Raw genomic sequence first — 24,001 nt, 5'->3', positions numbered from 1 at the left:
ATGTGGCTGCCCACTCTGACTTGCCTTTATTTTGCTTTTCTCTCTCTCTCTCTCTCTCTCTCTCTCTCTCTCTTTTACCTCATCCCTTAGTCTCCCTACTTTACCATCTCTGGGGTGTGTCCCTCACAGAAATGATTCTTTCCACACGATTGAGGCAGACCAGCAGATGGGAGATCTGATTGGCTGTCAGCTTTTGTTTATTTCCATGTTGTCGGGGTGTCAGATAAGATAAAACATTATGCTGCATTTGTCATGTTCTCTCTACAGGTTTCATGAGAAATGAGAAAAAGTTTAGGTTATAAGGCATGTGGTCGAACAGATTGTCTCACTGCTGTCATCCGCGTCCCACTGCATAATTTCTGAAATACATTTCCTTTTTTGACATTTGTTATTGTTGACCATCTGTACTTGTTACACTCTTCATCCCCATTTTACCTCAATCTCAACTGTCATGACTTAACCGTTTTACTGTAAAACATTCCCAAAAGAATTGAAGAAATACAACACCATAAATGATAGAAACTCGATAGCAAATTATTACTTCAGTGAACGCAGACATTAGATCACTGACTCAAGCGTCGCCATGAAAGAAAAGCTGGCAGGGAACAGTTGAGAAAAACAATACCCTTTTAAGTGTATAAAATATGTATTCAGACAGGATTTCGGCTAAAAATGAATAATCATAGCATGTGTTTGGCACATCTTGGTGATGCTCATTGTGGTTTTCTGTGTAACTGTGTATGACCTAATCTGGCCAGAAGGTGGGTTATGTGAGCTGGAGGAGAAAAAGGAGCCCAGCGAGGTTTTATTGTGGAGGATTGGAGGAGAGCCTCGTCTCATATACCTGTCTCTCCAGAAATTGATTAACGACGAACGGCTTCACACAATGTCTTGAACGCTGCTGATACACACTTGTATGCAGTACATGCGCACATAAACTCTCTCTCTCTCTCTCACACACACACACACACACACACACACACACACACACACACACACACACACACACACACACACACACACACACAAAATCCAAGTCTGAAAGTGGATGGAGTTTGGCTGTCCACACTAAGAAACAGGTGGTGGATTGGACGCTTATACTTGCACATATACACTCGCGTTCATAAACACACACACACTCACACAAATACACACGCAGCTCAGGTGGTGGAGTGTGCTCCCATGCTGGGTGGATTTGTATTAAAGCCGAGACATAAAACTGAGCTGGCAGACTGGGAGCCACTCCGAGCTTCCAGTCTGCTCCTGTGGGTTCCTGTGCACATATGCACGTGCGCGCGCATGTGTGTGTGTGTGTACATGGTTGTTAAGCAAATAATGTATGCAAGGATGTGTTTTTTTTTTGTCTGCACAATAGTTCTTTTTTATTCCGATTTTTTTGCTTCTGTTTTTCAAATCAGCTCTGTGGCTTAGGGCCGAGCTGTTGCTCCACCCGTCCTTGGATACTGGAAGGTGCTGAAAAGTTGTTGGACTACAGAGTGTATTATTTCGGGTTGAAATATGTCAGTCTTTATGTGGGTGCATTATCACCCTGCATAATTAGGAACGTCTGAATTCACTGGAGATGACATCACCTAGCATGATGGAAGTGATGAACAGTCGAGGTTTTTTTTTTTAATAAAATTGGTTAAGAGTTAAAAGCAGATGTGCACAAGTGCTTACCCTCGCGTACACACCTAGACTAAACCAAGCACACACCACACAGCCATACATGCGTTTGGATGTCATGCACTCTGTCACAGCATACAAACACGCTCAAATGTAGTGTGATGCTTATTATGGTTGTTTATGGTGGTGGAAATTAACATTCTCTATGGTTTTACCTCTTATGGGAGGGGATGATACGCACTATAAATCTACTTGATCTGCGTGGAGTGTCACGGCGTATTACATACCCTTTTATTGTGGCTTTGTCTTGCAGTGATAGCCATACCACATCATTGCATCCACACACGCGCGCACGCACGCACGCAAAACTCACAGTTGGTGTACAAATCCCAGCCGAATAGCTCCCTGCCTGTCTCAAGCTCATGCTGAGTGTGTAATGAGCAGAGCTTGAGTAAGATTAAGGCAGATATTGTATGGTGTTGGAGGATTTGTTACAGTTTGAGCCTGGGTACTGGGTGGAACGCACTCTGGTGCTTCTGTAGGCTGAATGACCAGCAGGATCCCCACTGTTAGCCTCCTGTCATTTGTCATAGCATTTTACTCGATACCGCTAATGTGTTTTGAAGCAAACACTTACCACCCATCGGGACGTGTTTTTTTTGTTGTTGTTGTTTTATTTTTTTTTCTTAGGAAATATGAACACTGTCGTAAACTGTAAGGAAGCGCATGGGGATGACAGCCATGAAAGGACTAGAGGCAGCAGTAAAAGGGTGGAAAAGATAGTGGGGATAGAAGAGGGGTTGTTTTGGGAGGAGAAAGTGGGGGAGCGTTATATATGTGATGTGGTTTTTGGCTCCCTGTGAAGCACATGAGGAGGGCTAGAAGGGGAAGTGATTGTGAGGAGAAGATGGGGTTATAGGGAAAGGGGTGGGGGTGGAGAGGAATCAAAGAAAGTCTAAAAGGGTTTAGAGAGCATAGAGAAAAGAACAAGGCCAAAAAAGAGAAAGGGGGATAAGCAGAAACAGAAAAGGGCCAAAAAACAGTCGAAAAAGATTAGGCATCGAAATCAAGGGGTGCAAAGCACAGAGGAAAAGCAGAAGAGAGAAAGAGAGCTGTGGACTGTTATCATCTGGAATCTATAGAGGATGGATGGGCAGAATGAAGGGATATAATCACATCCATCAGCCACTCTGTCTTTTAAACCTGTGCTTCCTTGACTCTGTCTCCCCCACCACCACCACCACCACCACCACACCACCACCACCAGCCCTGATCAGCTCACTAAATAGATCTCTGTAAGGATGATGACTGTAACATCAATTGTTATGTGAAAAGGGGAAGGAGAGCAAAGGCAATATATCTGTGTCTGTATCTTCTTGGTCTACGTCCCATTCCTCATCCTCATAATTTCAGCTAAATATAGACTTTATTGGCATTCACGTCCAGACAAAGAAAAAAGTTGGACACAAAGAAAGAAAAGAGCAGAGTTGTCCCTCTTTAAAGCAGATGAAAAGAGTGAAGACTTATTAAGTTTTGAAATTACTCTTCTATAATAGAATATATTCAGCTGTATTTTCTGTTCTATTTTTATGGTTTGGATTAAAATACAGTTTTCGAAATTACCTCAAAATACGTTTCGAATAGAGACCTCTTCATGAGTTTGCTGTTAGTTATAAATAGCATCTCGTTAATGCTAACCAAACTCCAGAGGACTTTGTGAATACTTTAAAAGACTCCCATGAAAAGACACAAAGACTTTGAATCCTCGCACGGTCACAGCTTGCAAGAGTAAAACTAGATTCATTTTTCAGATGATTTTCCAAATTTCTCCTGTTCGAAATGTATTTAAAAAGCTGTGAAAAGTGGTAGCATCGAGACGTGTTTATGACGGAGCGTAGCTTGTTTCTGTCAATCACCAAGTAAACAAAAAAAGTACTTTGAATTGATTTGTGCTATAGAATTTGTTCAGTATAACAATGTATTCATCAAAATATGGTCAGTAGTATATACTTAGGTAGATTATACTTAATATAACGATGTTAAGAATAATGTATTTACAAAGTGACTGTGATGGAAGAGTGTGCCAAAACCCTCATGATTTTATTCTGATATTAGCTTTTTATCCAGGAGAGTGAAATTGAAAAGTCTTTTCGTTGCGAGCGAAAAAAAAAAAGAAAAAAAAAGTCAAGTGTAATTTCTGAGACAAATGATGGCTTTTGAAATCAAATATTCCCTTTTATTAAACCAAAAATGAAATAGATTACCATATCTTTGTGGCAAGGTGAGGTTTCTGAAAAAGGACGATGTTGAGTATATTTGTACAACGATGTATGAATATCAAACTCCTCCCACCACCGTCTGCGTCCCGACTCCTTCTTCTCCGTCCTCCTCTTGTCTATAAGCTCTGTCTGCTTAGCCGGTGATAAGCCAGCGGAGCGTCGCCTGGATGAGACTGCTTCAACAAATTCACTTTGCTATCAAGCTAATAGGATTTGTTTCTTCAGCCTATGCTAAAGATGGCATCTTTGGACATGAGGAGAAAGAGATGAGATTTGGTGAAAGGAACCAAAAAAAGAAGGATGATGTGGTGGTGGTGGTGGTGGTGGGGGTTTATTGTGAAGCACGGTAACTTCCAGAGGGATTCTTTTCTGTCTCATCCTCCCACCTCACTCTCTCTCTCTCTCTCTCTCTCTCTCTCTCTCTCTCTCTCTCGCCCCCTTACTATAGCAGGGAAATCTCACTTTTTCGTAGCGTGAGATCAAACAGAATGCTGTTTGGATATTCATTTAGGATGCCGGCTTTTTCGAGGGGCGTTTGGCCCAATGAGTTTGTGAGCCAAGCAACATCTGTTTCTATGAATATCTAATGGCTGTGTGTCACCAGAGTCAAACGCCTGCTCAGAGAGATGCGCCCCCCCCCCCCCCACACACACACACACACACACACACACTCCTATTAACATCGTGGCTATTTATCCTGCAGATTCTCATTTGGATTTCTTTTTATTTCTTTATTTTTTTTGGTTCTCAAATCCCAGTGGAGGCAACAATTAGATTAGCAGCTAGTTTATACAGTAGAGCCCTCCTCCCATCCTACAGATTATTGTTGTGCGTGGGTTTTATTTGCACTGCACAAATTGTTCCATACACATTGTGTTTTATTGGTAAGGTATGATACTTTAATATGATGATACCATTACCGAAGGAGGCCATTATGTGTTGTAAATCTAACAATTCAGAGATAATATCCCACAGGAGTTGGTGTAAAGTGATTGGAATATTAGAACAGTGAATATCAAACCTGGTTGATAAGCTCAGCGAGCAAATGAACCTTTATTCTGTTTTGCCTCTCAGTTTTTCTGCGTCTTCAGGTGGCTAAAAGTCTAGTGCATGTGTCCTCGCTAGCTTTTTTTTCATTCATGCAATAATCCTACAAAATGAGTTATGGTCAGGTGCGCTGTCAGCACATCCTGCAGCATAAATGGTTTGCAGCATTGACCAAGCAAAACTAGGCCTGAAGTCAATGGAATCATGTTTTTCTTGGAATTTAAAGACTGCATTATTTTGACATTAGTACAGTGTATTACTGAGCTTCTTTGGAGTCCTGCTGCTCCTGTAAATGGTCGTCTCACTTATTTTCAGGTCTATGCGGCCCACCTTCCAACCAAGGGTATGTTCAGTTTTTTCGATAAAAACATGAACGGATATGAAGTGCTTTTTTTTCCTTCTTCTTCTTCTGTTTTTTTTTTTAAAAATTGGATACCTGCAGGAACACTCCCTGTAGCAGAAACAATAAATACAACTCCCTATTAGGCGAGATGCTGTCCGCATTTATGGATGAGGCAGTGCAATGTAATTCATTAATCGTTAAAATCTCTGACAGGATCGGCTTGTTGGAAGGTTTCCAAGTGATTTCTTTATTTTGTGTTGTATTGATGATGTTGTTTCTTCAACAATTTATTTAAAAGATAAGCAGCAACACTAAAAAATGTAGATATAAACATGGAGGTACAGAAGAAACTCTTTGGGGAAAAAGGGTCGAGAAGTTTGCCTGAAATATTTTGTCTTTTTCAGACGAACAAGTTTGCTTCCTCCTGATTTAATCAGAGGCAAGAAACACTAGCGTTCAAGTCATTTGAATGGATTGGACACGTGGGTTTTCGACCATGTGCTTTAGATTTTTGACTTGAGGCAACAGTATTAAAATGTTTCTTTGACATTTGTTGCGATGGACACAGTTGCATAAACAGTTCATGTTCAGGTCATTGAGGTGTCTGCAGATATTGGTCAAAGGTCAAGAATCAGGAGCACAGCTTGAAACCCTTTTAGACTCCTTATATTTAGGTATATATTAGGTTTCATTAAAATTGAATAAATTCGGTTCATTCAGTTCATATGGTGAATTTGTTTTCTTGCCGACCTGGCGTTGTAACCTCATTTTAGTTTCCTGGAACACCATTTTCCGACTCCTCATTGTTATACATGTTGAACTAGTTACACAGACAACCTAAAGTCGAGAGATGATCAGGCATGCTTGTGACGCTGTGATCTGGCGTAACTGTGGTCTTAATGCGGTTGTCTCGTCCCATCCCTCCTTCCTTTGACTCCCCCTCGTTTTCCCGTGTTCTCCTCGTCACGCGTTCTCTTGTTCTTCATCTGAATATACCTCCTTTTTTTCCCCTTTCACCTTGATTGGCAAACTTTTAGTCAACAGTGTTTGAACCCTAATGCATTCATGTTAGTCTAAAGAAAAAGATGTAAAGTACGTGATCTTTTGAGGAAAAGGAACGTCTGAATGTGTGCAAGAGAAGATAGAGGCTGACAGAAGAGGAGGTGAAAGCTGTACATTTCCACCATCGATCAGCAGCCTCATTCACTTCCATACCTACTGTCTCTGCGCTTCCAGAGTCTTTTGAACAGTGTGAGTCCATTGATTAAGCTTTGTCATCTTGTGGTGTGTGTGCTGGTAAACTAGTGATCCTAATGAAGCCGAGTCTATCCAGTGGAGCGGCTTCACGAAAAAAACAAAACAAAACAACAGAAACTCATTCTTTCTCACCAGGAGCCGACTTAAGAGGCAAAATCTGTGTAATTAAAGCCGGTCTGTGATTGAAGTATCCTTCGCTCCATGATAGCAGTGGGGAAATTACACACTGCGTCATGTTTTGTAGAATTTAGTGGTGGTATAATTCAGTGGCCGCTCTCCTTCCTTCCCTTCTATTTCCCTTCCTCACCCCCACCCCCTCACCCTGTCTTCTCCTTCCCCTTCCATATCCATTAACCTAATGAACACCCACCAATTTCCTGCCACCAGGACAAACATGGCACAGTATTGTTCTTGCGTGTGTATATGTGTGTGTATGTCTTAATGCCATAGACACACTCCTGCGTGTGTGCGTGCGTGCGTGCGTGTGTGTGTGTGTGTGAGACTAAGAAAACAGGCGAGAGAGAATGTGTTGGTAAGCTCTCATTAAAATAGATAGGAGTAATCAAAGTGCAAAGCAATTAGCCATGGCTGAGTGGGTGGAGGGTGCACACTGTGTGTTACAGTGTGCCATCACATCGTAATAGTTCACCTCTATCCGCACGTGGACACGGTGCTCGAGAGTTTCGATATGCAGCCCTGAGGCCTCAATTTGCGATGCAGCCCTCAAATTTATCACAGGCACACTAGCAGTTTTCTTTCGTGTCTGAAACAAGATTCCCTTATTAGCTCTTAGTTATTGCTCATATTATCTGCTGTGGGTGGAGAAAAAAAATGTAATTTAATAAAACTGAAATGTTCTTGTCTCACAGGTTTTGAGTGAAATAGTCCTTAAAAACGAGAAACAATCTTTTTCTCATCACCACGTTGAATCTGAAAACCATATTTCAGTAAAACAGCAAATGACATTTTACTTTTGCTTTATCATCAGCATAAATATAGATGACATATTATAATAGCTGTAGGACGATGACATCAGCATTTAGATCAGTTCCCTATAATCCTCACTGTCACTATGCAATTCTGTCTGCCACTTGGTATGAAATCAAGGGAAAATGAAGGCTGGATTTACAGCACAAAGGCCTGGAGCTCCAGTCAGGCTGGCTGCAGAGGCTGTGATGACACAACTGGCTGTCATATAGCTGCATCAGCTTATGTCCTCTCATGGTCCTGGACTCAAAACCCTTGTCAAAGATTGCTTAGGGAGTGCCTGTTGGTTGTGCGTGTGTGCGTGTGTGTGTGTGTGTGTGTGGGGGGGGGGGGGGTGTCATGATTTGTATTTGAATCAAAACCTTTTAATCTTATTTTCTTAATTCTGTCAAGTTGCACTCAGTTGGACAGGGAGCACGAGCTATCCAGTCATGGTGCGACAGCATCGTTATTTGACTCCTATGTTTTTACTGGATTTCTAGTGGACAACTCTGAAGTGCAATATACCCCTTTACTGTGTGTCCCCAATGTGAATTTATTGTATTTTGGGATTCATATCACAAATTTTTTTTTTTTAGATTTTATGAAAAAAAATGTTATGAAGTTGTAAAGAAAAAAAGTCCTCCATTTTGTTCAGGTCATTGATCAAATGCTTGTATAAAAAGCAAATGCAAATAAGAATTTTATGACAGTTTTGAGAAATCTTAAAGGTGACTTCTTTTTTCTATTTTTACGCTCAGTCAAGAGTTGAACTCTTGTTACTCTGTTTGTTTGATTTCCCGTGTTTTTCTTTTTGGTCAGCTAAGAGAACTCATTCAGTGCCCGCCTCCCATTTCTCAAACAAAATAGTACTGGTTTGACGGGAACGCTGTGACCTCACAGTTTGAGCCGGCTAATGACCAGCCGCTGGATCACTCATGACGTGTCGCATGGTCACAATCTGTAAATCGTGAACTAGGCCTGGGTGATATATCGATTAATTCGAGTTTTTTGTTGCGGATGATTTAAAAAATAAAAAATTCAAGTTTTTACTCCTCTTGCTACGGCGCGTCTTTTGTCCCCCAGGAGCTTCCATAGCATTCCCCCTCACCCTTCCCCCTTGTTTCCTGCGCACGCATCGCAGCAACATGGCTAACGAGAGCGAGAGGTTTGTTTCTAAGAAAGGAGTCGTATTGTTAGTGGTTTGGAACTGGTTTGGGTTTGCGCCGACAGCCGTTGAACAAGTGACTGCGCGCTGCAAAGTTTGCCTGAAGCCCATTGCTACAAAAGGGAGCAGCACAACGAACTCACTGTATTTCAGCATCTTAAACAGAGGCATCCAGCTGAGTGGGAGAAATGCTGCTCTTTGCGAAAGGAACAAGACTGCTGTAACTGACAAACTCCCACTAAAAAACAGCTTTCTGTGGTGGAATCATTTAGCCACGGGGAAAAAAATCGGAAATCAAATTATTTGTGTAAAATCTGAGATTTTATTTGTAGTCCATATCGCCCAGGCCTACATTGAACTGAATTTGATATTGGGATGTCGTGATCAAGTACAGTGTGAAGCCGAAGAGTCGACGGCAGATTACTTGAACCATCACTCCTGGTTGCAAGTAACAGAAATAAGCGAGGCACCTGCTTTTCTTCACATCCATCATGAGTAACCATCTCTGACCCAAGTGTTGTTTCACATAGGCAGAGGTGTAATACTCGCGCGCGCGCGCGCGCGCACACACACACACACACACACACACACACACACACACGTGCAGTGTTGAGACACCAGAGAGTCAACTCAGACCTGAGGCTTTAAGTGTTATCACCATCTGCCACGGGGTAGTGCTCATCTTCTCCTGAGTTATTTATTGTGTTATGGCTGCAGGGGGGTGACCGTAGAGGCGGATAGGGGCATGATACTGCTTTGAAGTAGTTAATTTACAGGTGAGTAACTCACTTGCATTTCCTCTGGGTAACTGTTGGGTGCAGAGCAAAGCGCTATCAGGGATCTGTGTGGTGTGTGTGTGTGAAGTCAAGCCAGTTTGGTTTCCACTTGTAACCGCAGAGCTGCTTTTAAAGCTGTTTTTTTCTCATTTTTCCCCTTTTGCATTAGCATAAGGGAGGTCTGTCAACATTGGCCAGGCAGCAGCAGGCTGTCCGTTTGGGTGAGATTCAAATGAATAACTGCCACTTAACCTCACACTCAAGTACTGAGCTGGATTTTCCCTCTGCTTTCTCAATGGATAAATCGGCCGTTTTGTGATAGACTCTTTATTTTTAGATGATATCATATTTAGCAACAGCCATGAATTAATCGGTGAATGATATAAAGTTTCACACAGAAGTGTATTTATGGTATCATTTTTATTAATACATTTGCTCCTCACTGTAGTGAGGTATAAAGAGAAGTTTATACTTGAAGATGAGCATGCGCTCACCACAGACTTGTGGTATTTCCACTTTCTTTTAGTAGTTTTGGCTCTCTCTGTTCATCCTCAACCACTGCTGGCCTCTCCCCTCCTTCCCTGACAAACAAAAAGCACCAGGTGCTGAAGAGGACAGAGAGAGGAAGAGTGATGGGCATTTATGGGTCCATTTATGACTCCATCAGCACATTTCTGAGCAAGCTGATGACAAGCTGCTGGATTGCCCCGCCGTTTCCCTGAGTCATTTTCAAATATGATTAACGGCGGTGGAACACAATAGGAATGTGTGATTCTAATTTGAAGCGGTGGGTACGGCAGGCGAGCCTGGGACTTCACCGAGGCCCTAATTGTTGAAGCAGATGCTGATTTAGAGCAGTGGAACTTTCACACACAGACACTCAACATAGGGATTAAATCTGTATCGAGAAGTTTTAGGGTTTGGGTGTCTTTTTGATAAATTTTGAATATGTAAGAATAAACCAACTGGATATTTGTATCAATTCAGAGAACAATGTGCAGAAACACTGAGAAGTCTTTTTTTTTTCTTTTCTCTTACAGCTTGATGGTTTAAGGTATGAATTCATGGATGTTTAAGTATTGTTCACAATCCAGCAGTTCACATCAAGAAAACAAAGACATGACAGTGGTCAGGTCATAATGTGATGAAGGCTATTTGAGAACTTCGTACTGTAGCTCAGTTTCTAGCTGACCTTGAACAGTTAGCTTTTTTTTTTTTTTTCTGTTAACATTTGTCATTTTTCATTTCACATACAACAAGCAGAAACAACAGCAGAACATGAGGATGTCAACAGGCTGCATGTCGAGTGGTCCTCACTGAGAAATGCAACAATGGCAACATGTTCTTAATTACCACCTACCTTATAACCCACAAATGCAGCAGGAGAATAAAATATTATCAGAGGATCAGCAAACTTAAGAAGCCATGAACATGTCCTCTTATTAAATAGAAGCCGTACTGCTTTCATGGGTAGTTTTTTTTTTTTTTTTTGAGTATTTGCTTACTGAAGGGCTCATTTGGGGTATTGGATATTTTTATATCCGTTTATAGCAGCCCAATGAACCTTTTTTTTTTTTTTTTTTTTTTGGTCAGAGGATTCCAGAAGCTCAGTGTTGCAGATCATCAGAGGAAGCAGAACCTTGGTTCCTTCCAGTTGAATATAGATTTATGGGACATATAAAGAAAATTTACTGCAAGAATCATTTCACAAGAGCGTTCTCCTCAGAAGTATAAACCCCTGTCTTGCCTTGCTCTCCTCTTGTGCGCTGCTCCGCCCTTCCATTTCATTAAGTCTAAAGACAGCCATGGAAGTCTGAAGTCTCGTCTGTCACCACTGTTGCCTCCTCCTCCTCCTCCTCCTCCTCCCTTTTATGTTTTCAACCTCTCCCCAGACCTTCAACTGCTTTTCTTTATACATTTCATGCTTACTTTCTTTCTTTTTCACCCTCGACTCTCGAAAAATCATCCATTTCTATTTCCCTGCTCCTTTTGTGTGGCTAGACAGCCGTGTAATTGCGGGCCGTGCGAAGAGCGGAATGAGACGGAGCCTTGTGTTGGTGGGCACAGTGCTAGTGTACCTACCTACAGCCCCTCTCCCAGTAGCGTCTTTGTTCCTGCTCCATTGTAATCAGCTAGCTAAAGAAGCACTACACTTGTTGTTTGTCTGCAGTCTTTGTGATAAATAATGGACCTCTGTTTCTCTCAAATGTTTTTACTCTCCCCTCCTGCTGCCTGTCTACTAGATAGTTCTGGCTGTGCTTCATAAAAGATCAGCGTCATCTGGAAGGGACACAAGCACAAACACTCTGTAGAATGCTACACGTATACAAACACTTGGTTGTCTCCTATCGTCACTTTGTCTTTCCCTCGCTCTTCCTCCATCTCCATGTTGTTTTTTTTTTATCAGAAAGTTCTAGTCAAGTCCAATGAGAAAACATTGGATCTGATTTTACCCTCCCTTTTTTTTCTTCATTTGTGCACAAAAGATAATACCTCAATAATGTCCTTGAGATTGAGGGTGAAAAGAAAAATCCAACAAATGGACGGAGGAAATAAATCATCATGTGGGAAGCATGTGATTTAAATGTCGCTGCTTCTGGAGAGACGGAAAATGGCGGCTGATGAAAATATCAGGTAAACGTGCCCCTGATGATGAGACCGCAGCGTTTATTGACTGAGAAGGAAAAAAGAAACTTAACAGTTTAAGATTTGACCGGTTTAGAAGACCCAGGTGTTAAAGCAGGAGTAATGGTTGATCACAAGGGCTTTGTTGAGGTTTAATCTTTCCTAAACCAACACTGCATATAAACATTCACGCAAGAGAAAAGACCAAGTTTTATAAAAGTACCACTAAAGAGCACAAATAGAAATAGTGTCCTGCTGGTTGATGGATTTTTTTTTCTAATATTTCTTAACATGTTTAGAAACTCTAAAACTAACATACTGCCTAAATACCCCCCCCCCCAAAAAAAAAGTATTTTCCTGATTATTTTCTGAGACCTTCCTCACTCTTCAGAGTTCCTTTCTGAAAGGTAAAGAAGAACCTGCCTCACTTGTGTGGCCTTGACTTGCAAATTCTTTTTTGTTTCCTTCATGGTAGCACAGATACACTTCAGTTCCTTTACCTTTTGCGTCTTGATATTGTTCTTGAATTTGAAGAAAATATCTCTTGCCTGTAATGAAGTGGACTTGGATAAGTTGAATAAATGTACTTTGCTCTGTTTATTTGGAACTCTTCAGGAGTAATGAGTTTGAAAAGGACGCCCTGGAAGTTACTGCAGGAAGCTTGTTAAAGTCCGGATTTCTGATTCGGTTTCAGATTTTCTTGCTTCTTGAATTTATACTCACACGCACATACAAACACACACACACACACACACACACACTACACCGATGTGTGTTTTATATATATATATATATATATATATATATATATATATATATATATATATATATATATATACTGTATGTATATATATATATATATATACTGTATGTATATATATATATATACTGTATGTATATATATATATATATACTGTATGTATATATATATATATATACACATACTGTATGTATGTATATATATATATATATATATATATATATATATACAGTATATATATATATATATATATATATATATATATATACAGTATATACAGTATGTGTGTGTGTGTGTGTCTTAGTTGTTGCCACCACCACCCCCTCCCAACTGTAGAGGCCTGGTAAATATGGTATAAGAACTAATTCAATTTCAGGAATTTCAAAAACATCATTTTCTTCCACAGTCAGTGGCAGGTCACGTTTATCTACACTGCTTAAGCTGACGGACCTTTGGGCGTCCTTTTCAAGCTTTTGTTAATAAGCAAGATATATTAGTGGAGATGTAGTTACCAAGGACCTTAATTGAGTTTAGTTCTCTAAAACTCCAAGGGAAGAGCAATTAAGTAACAGCAATATGAATATTGCTTGTTTTGAAAATGAATAGCTGCCTCTTAAAGGTGTTTGGAGAATATTCACTTCTGTCTTGCTGTTGAAAATACTCCACGAAATACTGATGAGTAACAAGTCTGACTTTTTTTTTTTTTACCAGATTATCAGGATTTTTGTTTTTTTATTTTTTTGTCTGTAAACTGTGATCCAACCCCTTATCCTTGAGAAAGGATCCAGTCAGAGGATATGTAATTTTTTTTTTTTTTTTTTTTTGGCAGGGGTTTTTAGTTGGTTGGCAAAATAATTCAATCAAAAAAAGAAGATAGTCTTCAATGTCTAGTCATGTGGGTCCAATAATTAAATTCAGACAGAAAATGTACCTATTACTTTAAGGATGGGAAATTCCTCCAAATCCTCGGTATGCCAAAAAAATAAATAAGTTTAATGTTGTTTGTGTGTGAGTGTAGGAGTGCGATAGAAAGCAAAGCGACAGTTTTATTGTTTCCCTCAAGCCGTTTGTGCCGACAGCGCGATGACAGTGAGCCAAACACACACTGACCACTGGTGAGGTTCGCTTCTTTAGTCCTTTCTCTTACATGTAGCTCTTTCTGCCTGCTGGTTACAACAATTGCTTAAACATGCAGCCCTTCAGTTGTCATGGAAACTGTTTTATTGTCATTTTTTATTGGAAAATGTAGCCTGGAGCTGTATATTAGTAAGTATAGCAAAATGTTCTCTCTGGATTGTTTTCTGCATCTGTAACAATGTATCTGTTTTCCTCTGTCAAAGCACAAACAATTTGCTTCCACATTTACTTGTTATCAAAAAAGTGTCCAATGTGAGGGGCGGCGTGGCTTGGAGGTAGAGTGGCCGCTTAGCAACCGAGGGGTCGCTGGTTCGATCCTCACTTCCCCTGGTGGCCATGTCCCTGTATCCTTGAGCAAGATACTCAGCCCCTACTTGCTCCTGATGGCCCTGTGACCCATCCAGGGTGAACCCCGCATCAATGTAAACTGGTATAGGCTCCAGCCCCCCCCCCCCCCCCCCCTTATTGGATAAGCAGTATAGAAAATGGATGGATGGCTGGAAAATGTACAATGTATATTCAAGACAAAGCAGCAACACAGCAACAGAATGTGTTGGAGAATGGGTTGAGGTAGTTCTGAATCTGCTCCACATCCATCCAGCAGTGGTATAGCGGACTGGGATTATTCCTCTCAGGTGCTGATGCTGACATGATTCACAAATCTGATATCGGAAAGGTGTTGCTGATACCAGTCCAGATTCCCATGCAGTAGCTTCAACACCATTACGTAACATGAATGTCACTGATCCATACATTCGACTTAAATACATTTCTTTGGAATACATTACAATTTTGTACATTCTTGTGAATATTTTTGCTCACTTTAATAAGAATACCGTTCGGTTTACCACAGTTTCATGTTGTATACTTTGACATCATGCCAACAAAAATATTTACTTATTAGTTGTATTAATGAACATAATCAAGAAAACAGACCTCTGGTAGTGGCTGATGTGTACTGGTAAGGGACCAAACTAAAAAAAATGTGGATTGATGCATCTTTGGTTACTCATGTGGATGTAAATTCTCTCCTGACGTGGTGTGGACATCGCGTTTCCTCCCATAGCGATTTGTCTCCGTTCTTCTTTTTTTTTCTTTTTAAAATATGGCGGTTGCTTTCTCCAAGCTTCTTCAAGTGTTGCCAGACGTCGTCTCCTTCTTTTATACATTCTGTCAAGTGACAAACAACAGGCATTACCGCTGCCGCCAATATTGGAAGAAGTTACCTGCCCCCTTTGATAAAAACTCTCGTTTGTATCGCTTAGTTCCTCATTTGCGTTGTTTCTGTCGTGTATCAGAATTAAAGTGAGCCTGTTTTTTTCCCCCTCTTAAATATTAGGAGTAGAAATTGAATTTATTTGTGTTGGGAGTAAAAGTAAAAAAAAAAAAAAAAAAAAAAAATTAATAATCAGCTGAAAATCTATTTAAGTACAATAAAAATCAATTAAAAAAAACATGTTTTACCTCTTTAGTACGCCTCACTCTTTCCTTTTTTCTGTAATTAAGAATCTTGCTAATTAACCTTTCCCTCAGCATCACCCTTCATTCTTGTCATTCATAGTTCTTGCTCCCACTTCTTTTTTTTTTAATGCTGGCATCTCTTCAAGCCTCCAGTCTATCAGTCTTCTTCTTTGTTTTTAATCCATCAACCTTATTTCTCCTCCTTCATCTCGCACCCCATCATAAGGATCCCATATATTGTCTTTGTCACTTAATCAGTTCCTCCTATTCCCCTTTCCTTTCTTAATCATCAATCCCACGTATCTGCATCACCCTTTTCTTCATTCTCTACCTTCTTATCGTCTTCACCATTTCACTGCCAGAGCTCAATATTCCGACCTTTTTGTCTTCATCCTCTTTCTCCTACCTCTTACCTACACACCAGCAGCTTCTCTCCTATGCCGCCATGCTCTCTACTTTGCATCCTAATGCTCCACTCGGCGTTATCTCCAGCAGTATCACCTCTTCCTGAATGTTCAGTATGCACACCATGTTCATCTGGGGCTTTTGTCACAGGCTCTGTACATTATTGAGAGCGAGCAGATCACTAATTCATGTCAGCTGAGCCTCGTGGGGTTTGGGTAGAGGTGGGTGGGAGCTTGTTGCGTCTTGAAGGTTTTCATGTGGTATGAACCATCACATCTCCTCTGCTCTCTCCTTGCAACTTCCTCCATCCTTTCATTCCAACTCACTCCAGCCTTATTAATTTCCTGAGCACTGTCAGTCTCCCAAGTTGTCCCCCGCCTTCTGTCTTGGTTCAACCCTGAGCTACTGTACAGAGATTTCTCACTCTGTTTCCTGCTGTACTCACTTTCCATCTCTCCTCAGTCCCTCTTCATTCATTGATGTCTGATCTAATTGCATTTGCTCTGACCCTGGGAACCCGGGCGCAGTGTAACAAGCTCCCACAGGATGCACTCTGCCTCGGCCTTCGTCACTGCATTCCTGGATCACTACTTTCTTTCTTTCTTTTTTTATCTGTTTCCTCACTGACTCTTCCCAGTGCATTTATTCATTAGTAGCTCTAATGCTGCAGCCCTAAGACACACAGCATGGCACTGTGGTCCAGCTGGCTGGACTGAATCTAATCTTAGACCGGCCACAGGAATGACCGGAGGCAACAGGTCTTTTTCTATTTTGAGGAGCTTACAGTATGAGCCACAGACAGAGGAGCGGCTAGAAAAGGGAAGGACAATATTAACATGATACAATGCTTCAGGTGTTCTTTTGCATGTCGATCACTCACAAATAGATGTCTTAAGCACACAAAGAGCTCACAAAGTTTTTCTCTCCACCATTACTTCTTTCTCTAGGATTCTGAAAGAGCCAGCCATGTATGTTTAACATGAGGCTAATGCAAACTGACAGCTAACATCAGCTACAGCAACAAAAACTGCACAAAAACACAGGGGATCATCTGATAATTTTTATCTCGCTGTATGCTCAAACAAACAAAAAAGCTATAATATTTCTAGTTCAATGCTTGTGCTTGTCAGCCATAGCCATTAGCTTCGAGCTAAATATGTTTTCTGCATTACATTCTTACAAAGAAGTAATGCAGGTGGGAAAAAAAAACAACAACTCAGCGGTAGGGATATATCTGTGAGCACTTGAAAAGCAAATGACACGATTTGGTGCGAAGTATCGCTCTAGGAAGCATGGAGGAATATAGAGGGAGATGTAAGAAGGACAGTCTGCTAACACAGAGGCTCACAGGACCTCTGAAATTCAACAGAAAAAGTGAAATATTATGATGCAGGCCAGGGAACTAGAGAAGATAAGCCAGTGTTAAAAATGACGCGTAAACTTTTCTCACACTTGCTGCTTTCTCTCCCTGGCCTTGCAGTGTGATATGTCACACTTTCACGTATGGTGTCACTTCGCGTGAATCTCAGAGGAATGCACAAGGCGAAGAAAAAAACCCAAACCAGAAGAATCAGTAACTTCTGCCTTTGATCCAGACTTTATTCTCACTCCTGTTTGCTTGATCGGGAGAATGTTACAAAAAAGGATTTCTCGCACATCGCGCTTGGCCTATAGAGGGATAACTCTGTTGATCTTGAGTGAATAAGAGTGTCGCATTTCAGAATAAGCTCAGCTGTCTATCATATTGTGTAGCAGTGTAAGAACTTATTCTTAGAAGGTACAAGAACAAATACCTTTATATCGTTCAACAAAAGAAATTTATTTCCCCATCCTCTGCTTTTGTGTTTCGTGAGAGCTGCGTAGTGCGCGTGTGCTTTTTTTTTTTTTTTGTCACATACATATTCATTACAGATCACCAGCATAATGATCAAAACATTTCCTCCTGAAGGTTAATAGGTCAAATGCGTTGATCAAAATCTAGTTGTAGCACACACTCCTCTCATTAGAGACATTTAAAGAGAATCATTTGATACAGATACTCTGATCTTCCCCATGGCCCTCCCCGGTGTATACTTCTCTTTTTTCCTCTCCCCCTCCCTCTCCCGCTCTCTCTCTCACACACACACACACACAAACACACACACACATTCGCGCGCACACACACACACTCGCACAGACACGCACACACAGTCGGTAGGTCCTTTGGGCTCAGGCACTAGGCTGAATACAGATATCCCACTTTGAAGTGAGCGAGTTTGTGTGTGTATGTGTATATATGCATGCGCTTGTGCTTGCCCTCACATGCACAAATACACACATATATTCCCGATGTGCTTTTGCATGCGTCTTTAATCAGATCAGGTGTTTAATAATTAATGTGTGTGTGTGCGTTAAAAGAAGCCAAGGCAGAATATATGAGCAGTTGTGACCCTGCAGCTGTACTGTTTAACCTTTCCTGTGCAAGAATCCCGCGTGTGCATGAGTGTATGTTCATCACATTGTTTTGTTGTTTTTTTTGTTTTTTTGAGAGTGAGAGAGAGAGAGGGTCAAAATTACCCTCAAGCAAAAAAGGCAATATACAGAGCACAGATGCCTCAGGTGACGCCTAAAAGATTTGTTTGTTCTCTCTTTTCTCCGTAGGTGTGTGGAGATCATTGCCAAGGAGGGGAGAAGTCTAAAGGAGCTCTATCTTGTGTCTTGTAAAATCACAGACCACGGTAGGATACTTTCAATCACCGTCCCTTTGTTGCAGTCGACCTCCAGCATTATTATCATAAGTGTTATTACCCACAGTCACTACCATGATTCAGGATTTTTACAGCTCGCCCCTTGCGAGACTTGCAAACAGTAAAAATATTATTGAAAAGTTTCCCACAGAATAAAGTAATGTTAGTCAGATCTCCTCGGTGCAGTTCAGTGCGAGAGTCAACCGTATAGATACGCATTTTCCAGTGGCGCCACTCACTGCAAGATGAACTCTTAACGCTGAGGAGAAGTTAAATATTGTGACTTCAGGGAGGGATATTGTTTCAGAACACACCATAGCACACACGTGATTACTGCCTCAGCAAGGATTTATTTTTTGTCCATTTGCTTTTATTTGTGGATTAGAGATATTTTGTTGTTGACAGGGGACACACACATCATGTTTATCCTGCCAATGAATAGGCAGGAAGCTCTTTTATCTTTCTTGCCTCATCTCCGTTATTTTCTTCAAATCTTATTTACACTACCTCAGTCCTCTGCTTGATTCCATTATTATTATTGATTCCATATGCTTTGCAGACTATTTAAATCTGTAATCAGTTACAGTACATTAGAATGCAATGCTGATGAACACTGCAGCCATTATTTGATAAAACTGTTTGATTTCCTGTGTGGCCTCGAGTTGTGTCTGTTTTGTTGTTGTCATGCTGCTGCGTATGTGTTGTATGTCCTCTTTATTCAGTATGTATTTTTTGGGGGGTTTTCAACATTACATTACCTACATTAAAGTATATTCTTCTCATCACATCTACATTGTGCCTAAAGTGATGATCTCACTGGAAAGAAATGTGTGCGCTTTAGTTTGATGGCCGAGGTTAGTTTATTAGCGTGGGAGTGCCCCAGTTTTCTGTTGCTTTTGTTTCATGTTTACTCACTTGTGTCACCTTTTTAAAATGGCTTGTAAAGAACTGAATAATCAGATCTCCAACTGAAGGGCCTTCTACTGTATGTGTCCGTGCCATTGAGTTCTAGGATGATTCATGTGACTTCAATAGAGGTTTAAGAAGTTGATTGTAAGATTTCATTTTTATGTTGTTGAAGATGTTTTCAGTTCTAATTATTGCAATTTCAATGCACGGCACCGTCTAAGAAGAGAAAAGTGGATAGAAAACAAAGCTGAAATCAAGAATGGATGGACTCCTCAAGGTTCATTTAGAATGAACAAACTTCCATAAAAGGCGCTTTAAAACCAGCGTCTTGTGTGTTCACACATTGATAATAATTTATGAGACAAAACACACTTGAATATGAGCCGAGTGTTCTGGAAGGGAAGACTTTGTTTTTCTGCAAACGTGGCAGAAAGGGAGGTAATAAAGAACGTTGAAAAAGGAAAACTCGAGCTGCTACAAATTTTATTTTATATTTCTGAAATTATGTGCTTTAGTTTAAGATGCACATTTTCAAAAGTTACGTATTTAAATTTCAGCGCAGACCTCATTTTAAACCACTTAAATAAGAAAATAACACTATTACAGCACTTTTATCTCTCCAGTTCATTATGAAAACGGGCGAGTATTATTGAAATATTTAATTGCTCTTCAGCTCATTTGTCTAATGAGTCAGTTGTTGACTAAATACAGAAGATGATACAACTAAACGGCTACGTGCATAGTTTCAGAATGTTTTCCACCTGGACCTATGCTCATTGTATTAAACGCCCCTGCTATAGTTTGTGCACTACAGCAGGTCGTGACGATGTCATACATGTTGCAACAAAGCAGAGGTTTAAGTGACGACTCTGCAGGACGAGTAGCTGCTGACTCTTGTGAATTACTGTGACAATAATCACCTTGACCTCCGTGAACCTGAACCCCATCTGTGTGTGTGAGTGTGTTTCTCAAACATTATGTGGGCGTACATCTTCTAGTGTTTGATAAATGACTCCAAGATCACAATAGTACATTTAAGCAGGAATGCACACAGCCGCCCCTATACATCTCTCTCTCTCTCTCTCTCTCTCTCTGCAATCACTCTGACCAAGATGAATTGGTGATATCTGATCTTCTTCCCTCACTAATGAACCCTCTGGCCCCCTGACAATGGGGTCTGAGTGTATTTATGTGTGCGTTTGTGTGTGCGTGCGCGCGCGCGCGTGTGTGTGCGGACATATGTGCATGCACGTGAATGCACATATGTGTGCATGTCCTTGCAGAATAGGGACTCGTGCTGTAGGAGTTCTGTGCTCTCACAAAATGATTGGTGGATTTCCTGCTTCAGTCTCTGATAAATTAAATAACAGAAATGAGATTTTACATCTGCCAAGCTGACCTCTGTTTTTTTTCCCGTCCATCTCCTGTGTTAATTATTTTTATTAATGGCCTCTCTGAGTGCATTCGAGATGTCCACAAGCCTCTTTTCATTTGAGTGTTCTGTCCCCCCCCCCCCTTCCTGTGTAATTTTATGGGAGCTCTAAGGGCAGAAAGCGAGTGACATAGAGACAGGTTTAAATGACAGAAAGACAGAGCAAGGTAACATGTAATTTTACTCAAAGTGCAGATGGTTTTACAGATTATTTTTTCATGTGCGAAATGCAAAAAAATGGAAAAAGTGTGGATAGAGCTCCTTTGGTGTAATGATCTTGCGGAAAGGCCCATTAGTACCATGAAAATAAGCATCCTAGATCTCTCATCCATCAAAGAAAACGGAAACTAATTACTGTAGCTTGTGCGGTATTTTGTTTATCACTACAAAGTCTTGTTCAACACCTGCAATCTGTGATTTGGATACTACATGAAATCTAAACATTTCAACTAACTGTTTTTCGCACCTTTAAAAATCACAGATGATAATTTGTGGTCATGCTATTGAATCGCTGTTACAGCTCATTCCACAAATTATTGTACGATCTTTGCTTCAGTATCTTTCCACTCGTTTAATTTTTATCATCTTCAGGCATTAATCTGCCAGAGATGATGTGTTTTTTTTGTATGCATTTGTCTAATTATGCAACAAAAAAATTCACAATTTTCACAAAAGCAATCAAATCGAATGAATTTAAAGAACCTGACATCACAACTTTCCTCGAGGGACTTTAAAATCAACCATTAAATCACCATTAAAGCAAATCTGTTCTCCTTTTTTTTTTTTTTTTGACCTTGGAGCAAAACCTTAACCAAAAAGTACATTTTTCATTTCAAGTACTCCAAGGTGTTTTTTCACTGCTGCATTACTTGGCCAGCTACATATATGTAGCATGAAGCTACTAGTGCCCCATGGCCGCCAACAACAACAGCAGCTCTAGCAAAGCGGTCTCTTCTTTATCCAGGTGTTGCTTTCTTTGCTCCCTGGAGCTTCAACTGGTTATTTCTGCTCTATGTAACTTCAGTTAACTGGACATCTGATTGTCGCTAGCTTGTAGAGGTGTTTTCTGGACTAGAATCTAGCTCCGATTCTCACTTTATTTTCATATTGAAACTCATGGAACCTGTCTAGCTCTTAAATTTGGGGGCTTTAAGCATGGGGTGTCTGAAAATTTGTCACAGGGATAACTTCTTTTTAATGCCCAAAAGTTTATTGTGAGTCAGTTTTTTGAGACTTTGATCATTGTGAACCAGAGTTCACCAAGTGCCTTGTTGTTCACAATTGGGTTTTAGTCATGACAAAGACTACTTTTTCCGTACTGAGGTTGTCTTTAAACAAATCTGAGCTCTGATAGTTTGATTAAGAAACCCCTAAACTACAGATAACAAGTCTTCATTGCCACTTCCAGAGAAGCAAAGGCTTTGGCTGAGTTTTCAGACATGCCTCAACAGAATGGAACTGTCTAATCTCCATCGATGTTGAGGCAATGGGGTTCTTAGTTCGCCCGTCTCGCAGTAGAAATGAAAGAACTACTAGATGGTAGGTTTGAAAGCTGATCCTGATGAGAAAAGCTACTCAGTGACTCTCCCAGTGCTAATCAGACCTTATTGACTGACCCTTGCACAAGCAGTGGGCCAGACTGTATCTTCAACGCACCTGGAAAGACAGTAATACCTCCTTGTCTCCTTTCACTCTCGCAACCAGCGTTTGTGGGTCTTTTGTTCTTGTGTGTGTCTTTTGCCTTTGCATGTATCCTTGTGGGTGTCTGCACTGCGTACATCTACCCGCTCTTATCTTGTCCCTAGTAGCCCACTTGCTTTATCCAGAGACAAAAAGAGGGACCCTGGCACCTCTCTTCTTTACATATGGTAATTTTCTGTCACCCGCGCGCCTGCCCACCGTGTCAGTCTTGGCTTCTTGTGTACATCTGTGTGAATACAAGATGGAGTGAGGCACCTGTGGGAGAAATGGAGCAGCTTTAGTCTACAGAGCGGGTATAGAGTTGCAATGGAGGGAGGAATTTTGTCAGGTTGCTCAAGTGCTGTTGACAATGTTTGGTATATTTTTTCTTGTTGAATCATTAGTGAGAACTCTCAAACAAGCTATGCAGTTGTGTTTTGCATGGCTTTTAGTAGAAGCTTCATTCAACACCTTCATAGAAACCTAATATACGGTGTATTCATCAGTTTATATCAGTCTGGGTGGTTTTTGGACAAATTCTGCATGCGTAGCAGGTAAAGTAGATCCAAGTTACGACATGGAGTGTTTTGTCTCGAGCCATCTGTCATCGGAAGGGTTAAAAAAGTAAAAATGAATTTGATTTGTTTTTTTAAATTAACAATGAACCAACACAAGGTTGTTATGAAACAAAATTGCGTCAAAGTGGTATACCTCTACGACTTGTGCCTCTCACCATGACCCATTCCATTTCACCCACAAAAGTGTTTTCGGGCCGGCCTTCAGTTCCAGTGGACACATGTGCGTTCATGTGAGGCGATAGTGACCTTTGACCTTTAAACACAAACGTCTCAGTTCATTCTTTAGCCCTAGTGCAAATTTGTGCTAAATTGAAAGGAAATGAAGGTATTTCTGAAGTATAACATGAAAGAGAATGGGACAATCAATACCTTTGGTCCAAGGTTGATGCTGGTGGTGATGCTGATGAGGACGCATACATATATTTGTCTTGAGAATTTAAAAGTTAAAGAAATACATTTTAGAAAAGCATCTCTTCCATTTTGCTAGAGTATATAGCCCTTAATCTGAGAAACCCTGACTATGACAGCCCATCTCCCAGACTGTTGAGATTGTGTTGTTGTGTAAGATGGATTGTGCACTTCGTCCATGTCCGTCTGTATTTACCCATCTGCCAGCTTGTGAGATTTCTATTTTCATTCAACTTTAATTTCTCTTATTTGATCAACCCTCCCCCCCCCATCCCGCCCCTTCACAGCTCTGACATCGTTAACATGTATCTGAAGTCCCTCCCCACCTCACCCCACACCCCCACCTCACCCCACACCCCCATTTTCCTGGTATGAACCAGAACATTTTTCTCTTTTCCCCTCTCATTGCTCTTTCCAT

The 24,001-nt window shown here is 40.8% G+C and overlaps 1 protein-coding gene across 1 annotated transcript in view; it reads left to right on the top strand.

The window, feature by feature from the left end:
• The window catches only part of fbxl17 (F-box and leucine-rich repeat protein 17), a 218,331-nt gene that overhangs the window by 135,367 nt on the left and 58,963 nt on the right, over nt 1-24,001 (top strand). The window contains exon 9 of the mRNA XM_086206418.1: nt 18,491-18,567. Coding sequence (XP_086062544.1) covers nt 18,491-18,567 — 77 coding nt within the window. The remainder of the gene's footprint in view (nt 1-18,490; nt 18,568-24,001) is intronic.

Source organism: Aulostomus chinensis, chromosome 6, assembly GCF_037954235.1.
Source record: "Aulostomus chinensis isolate RoL2024-O1b breed Wild chromosome 6, RoL_Achi_v1.0, whole genome shotgun sequence".
Classification (NCBI taxonomy): domain Eukaryota; kingdom Metazoa; phylum Chordata; class Actinopteri; order Syngnathiformes; family Aulostomidae; genus Aulostomus; species Aulostomus chinensis.
The sequence above is the reverse complement of the archived record's forward strand: the minus strand, read 5'-3'. Positions and strand labels throughout refer to the sequence as shown.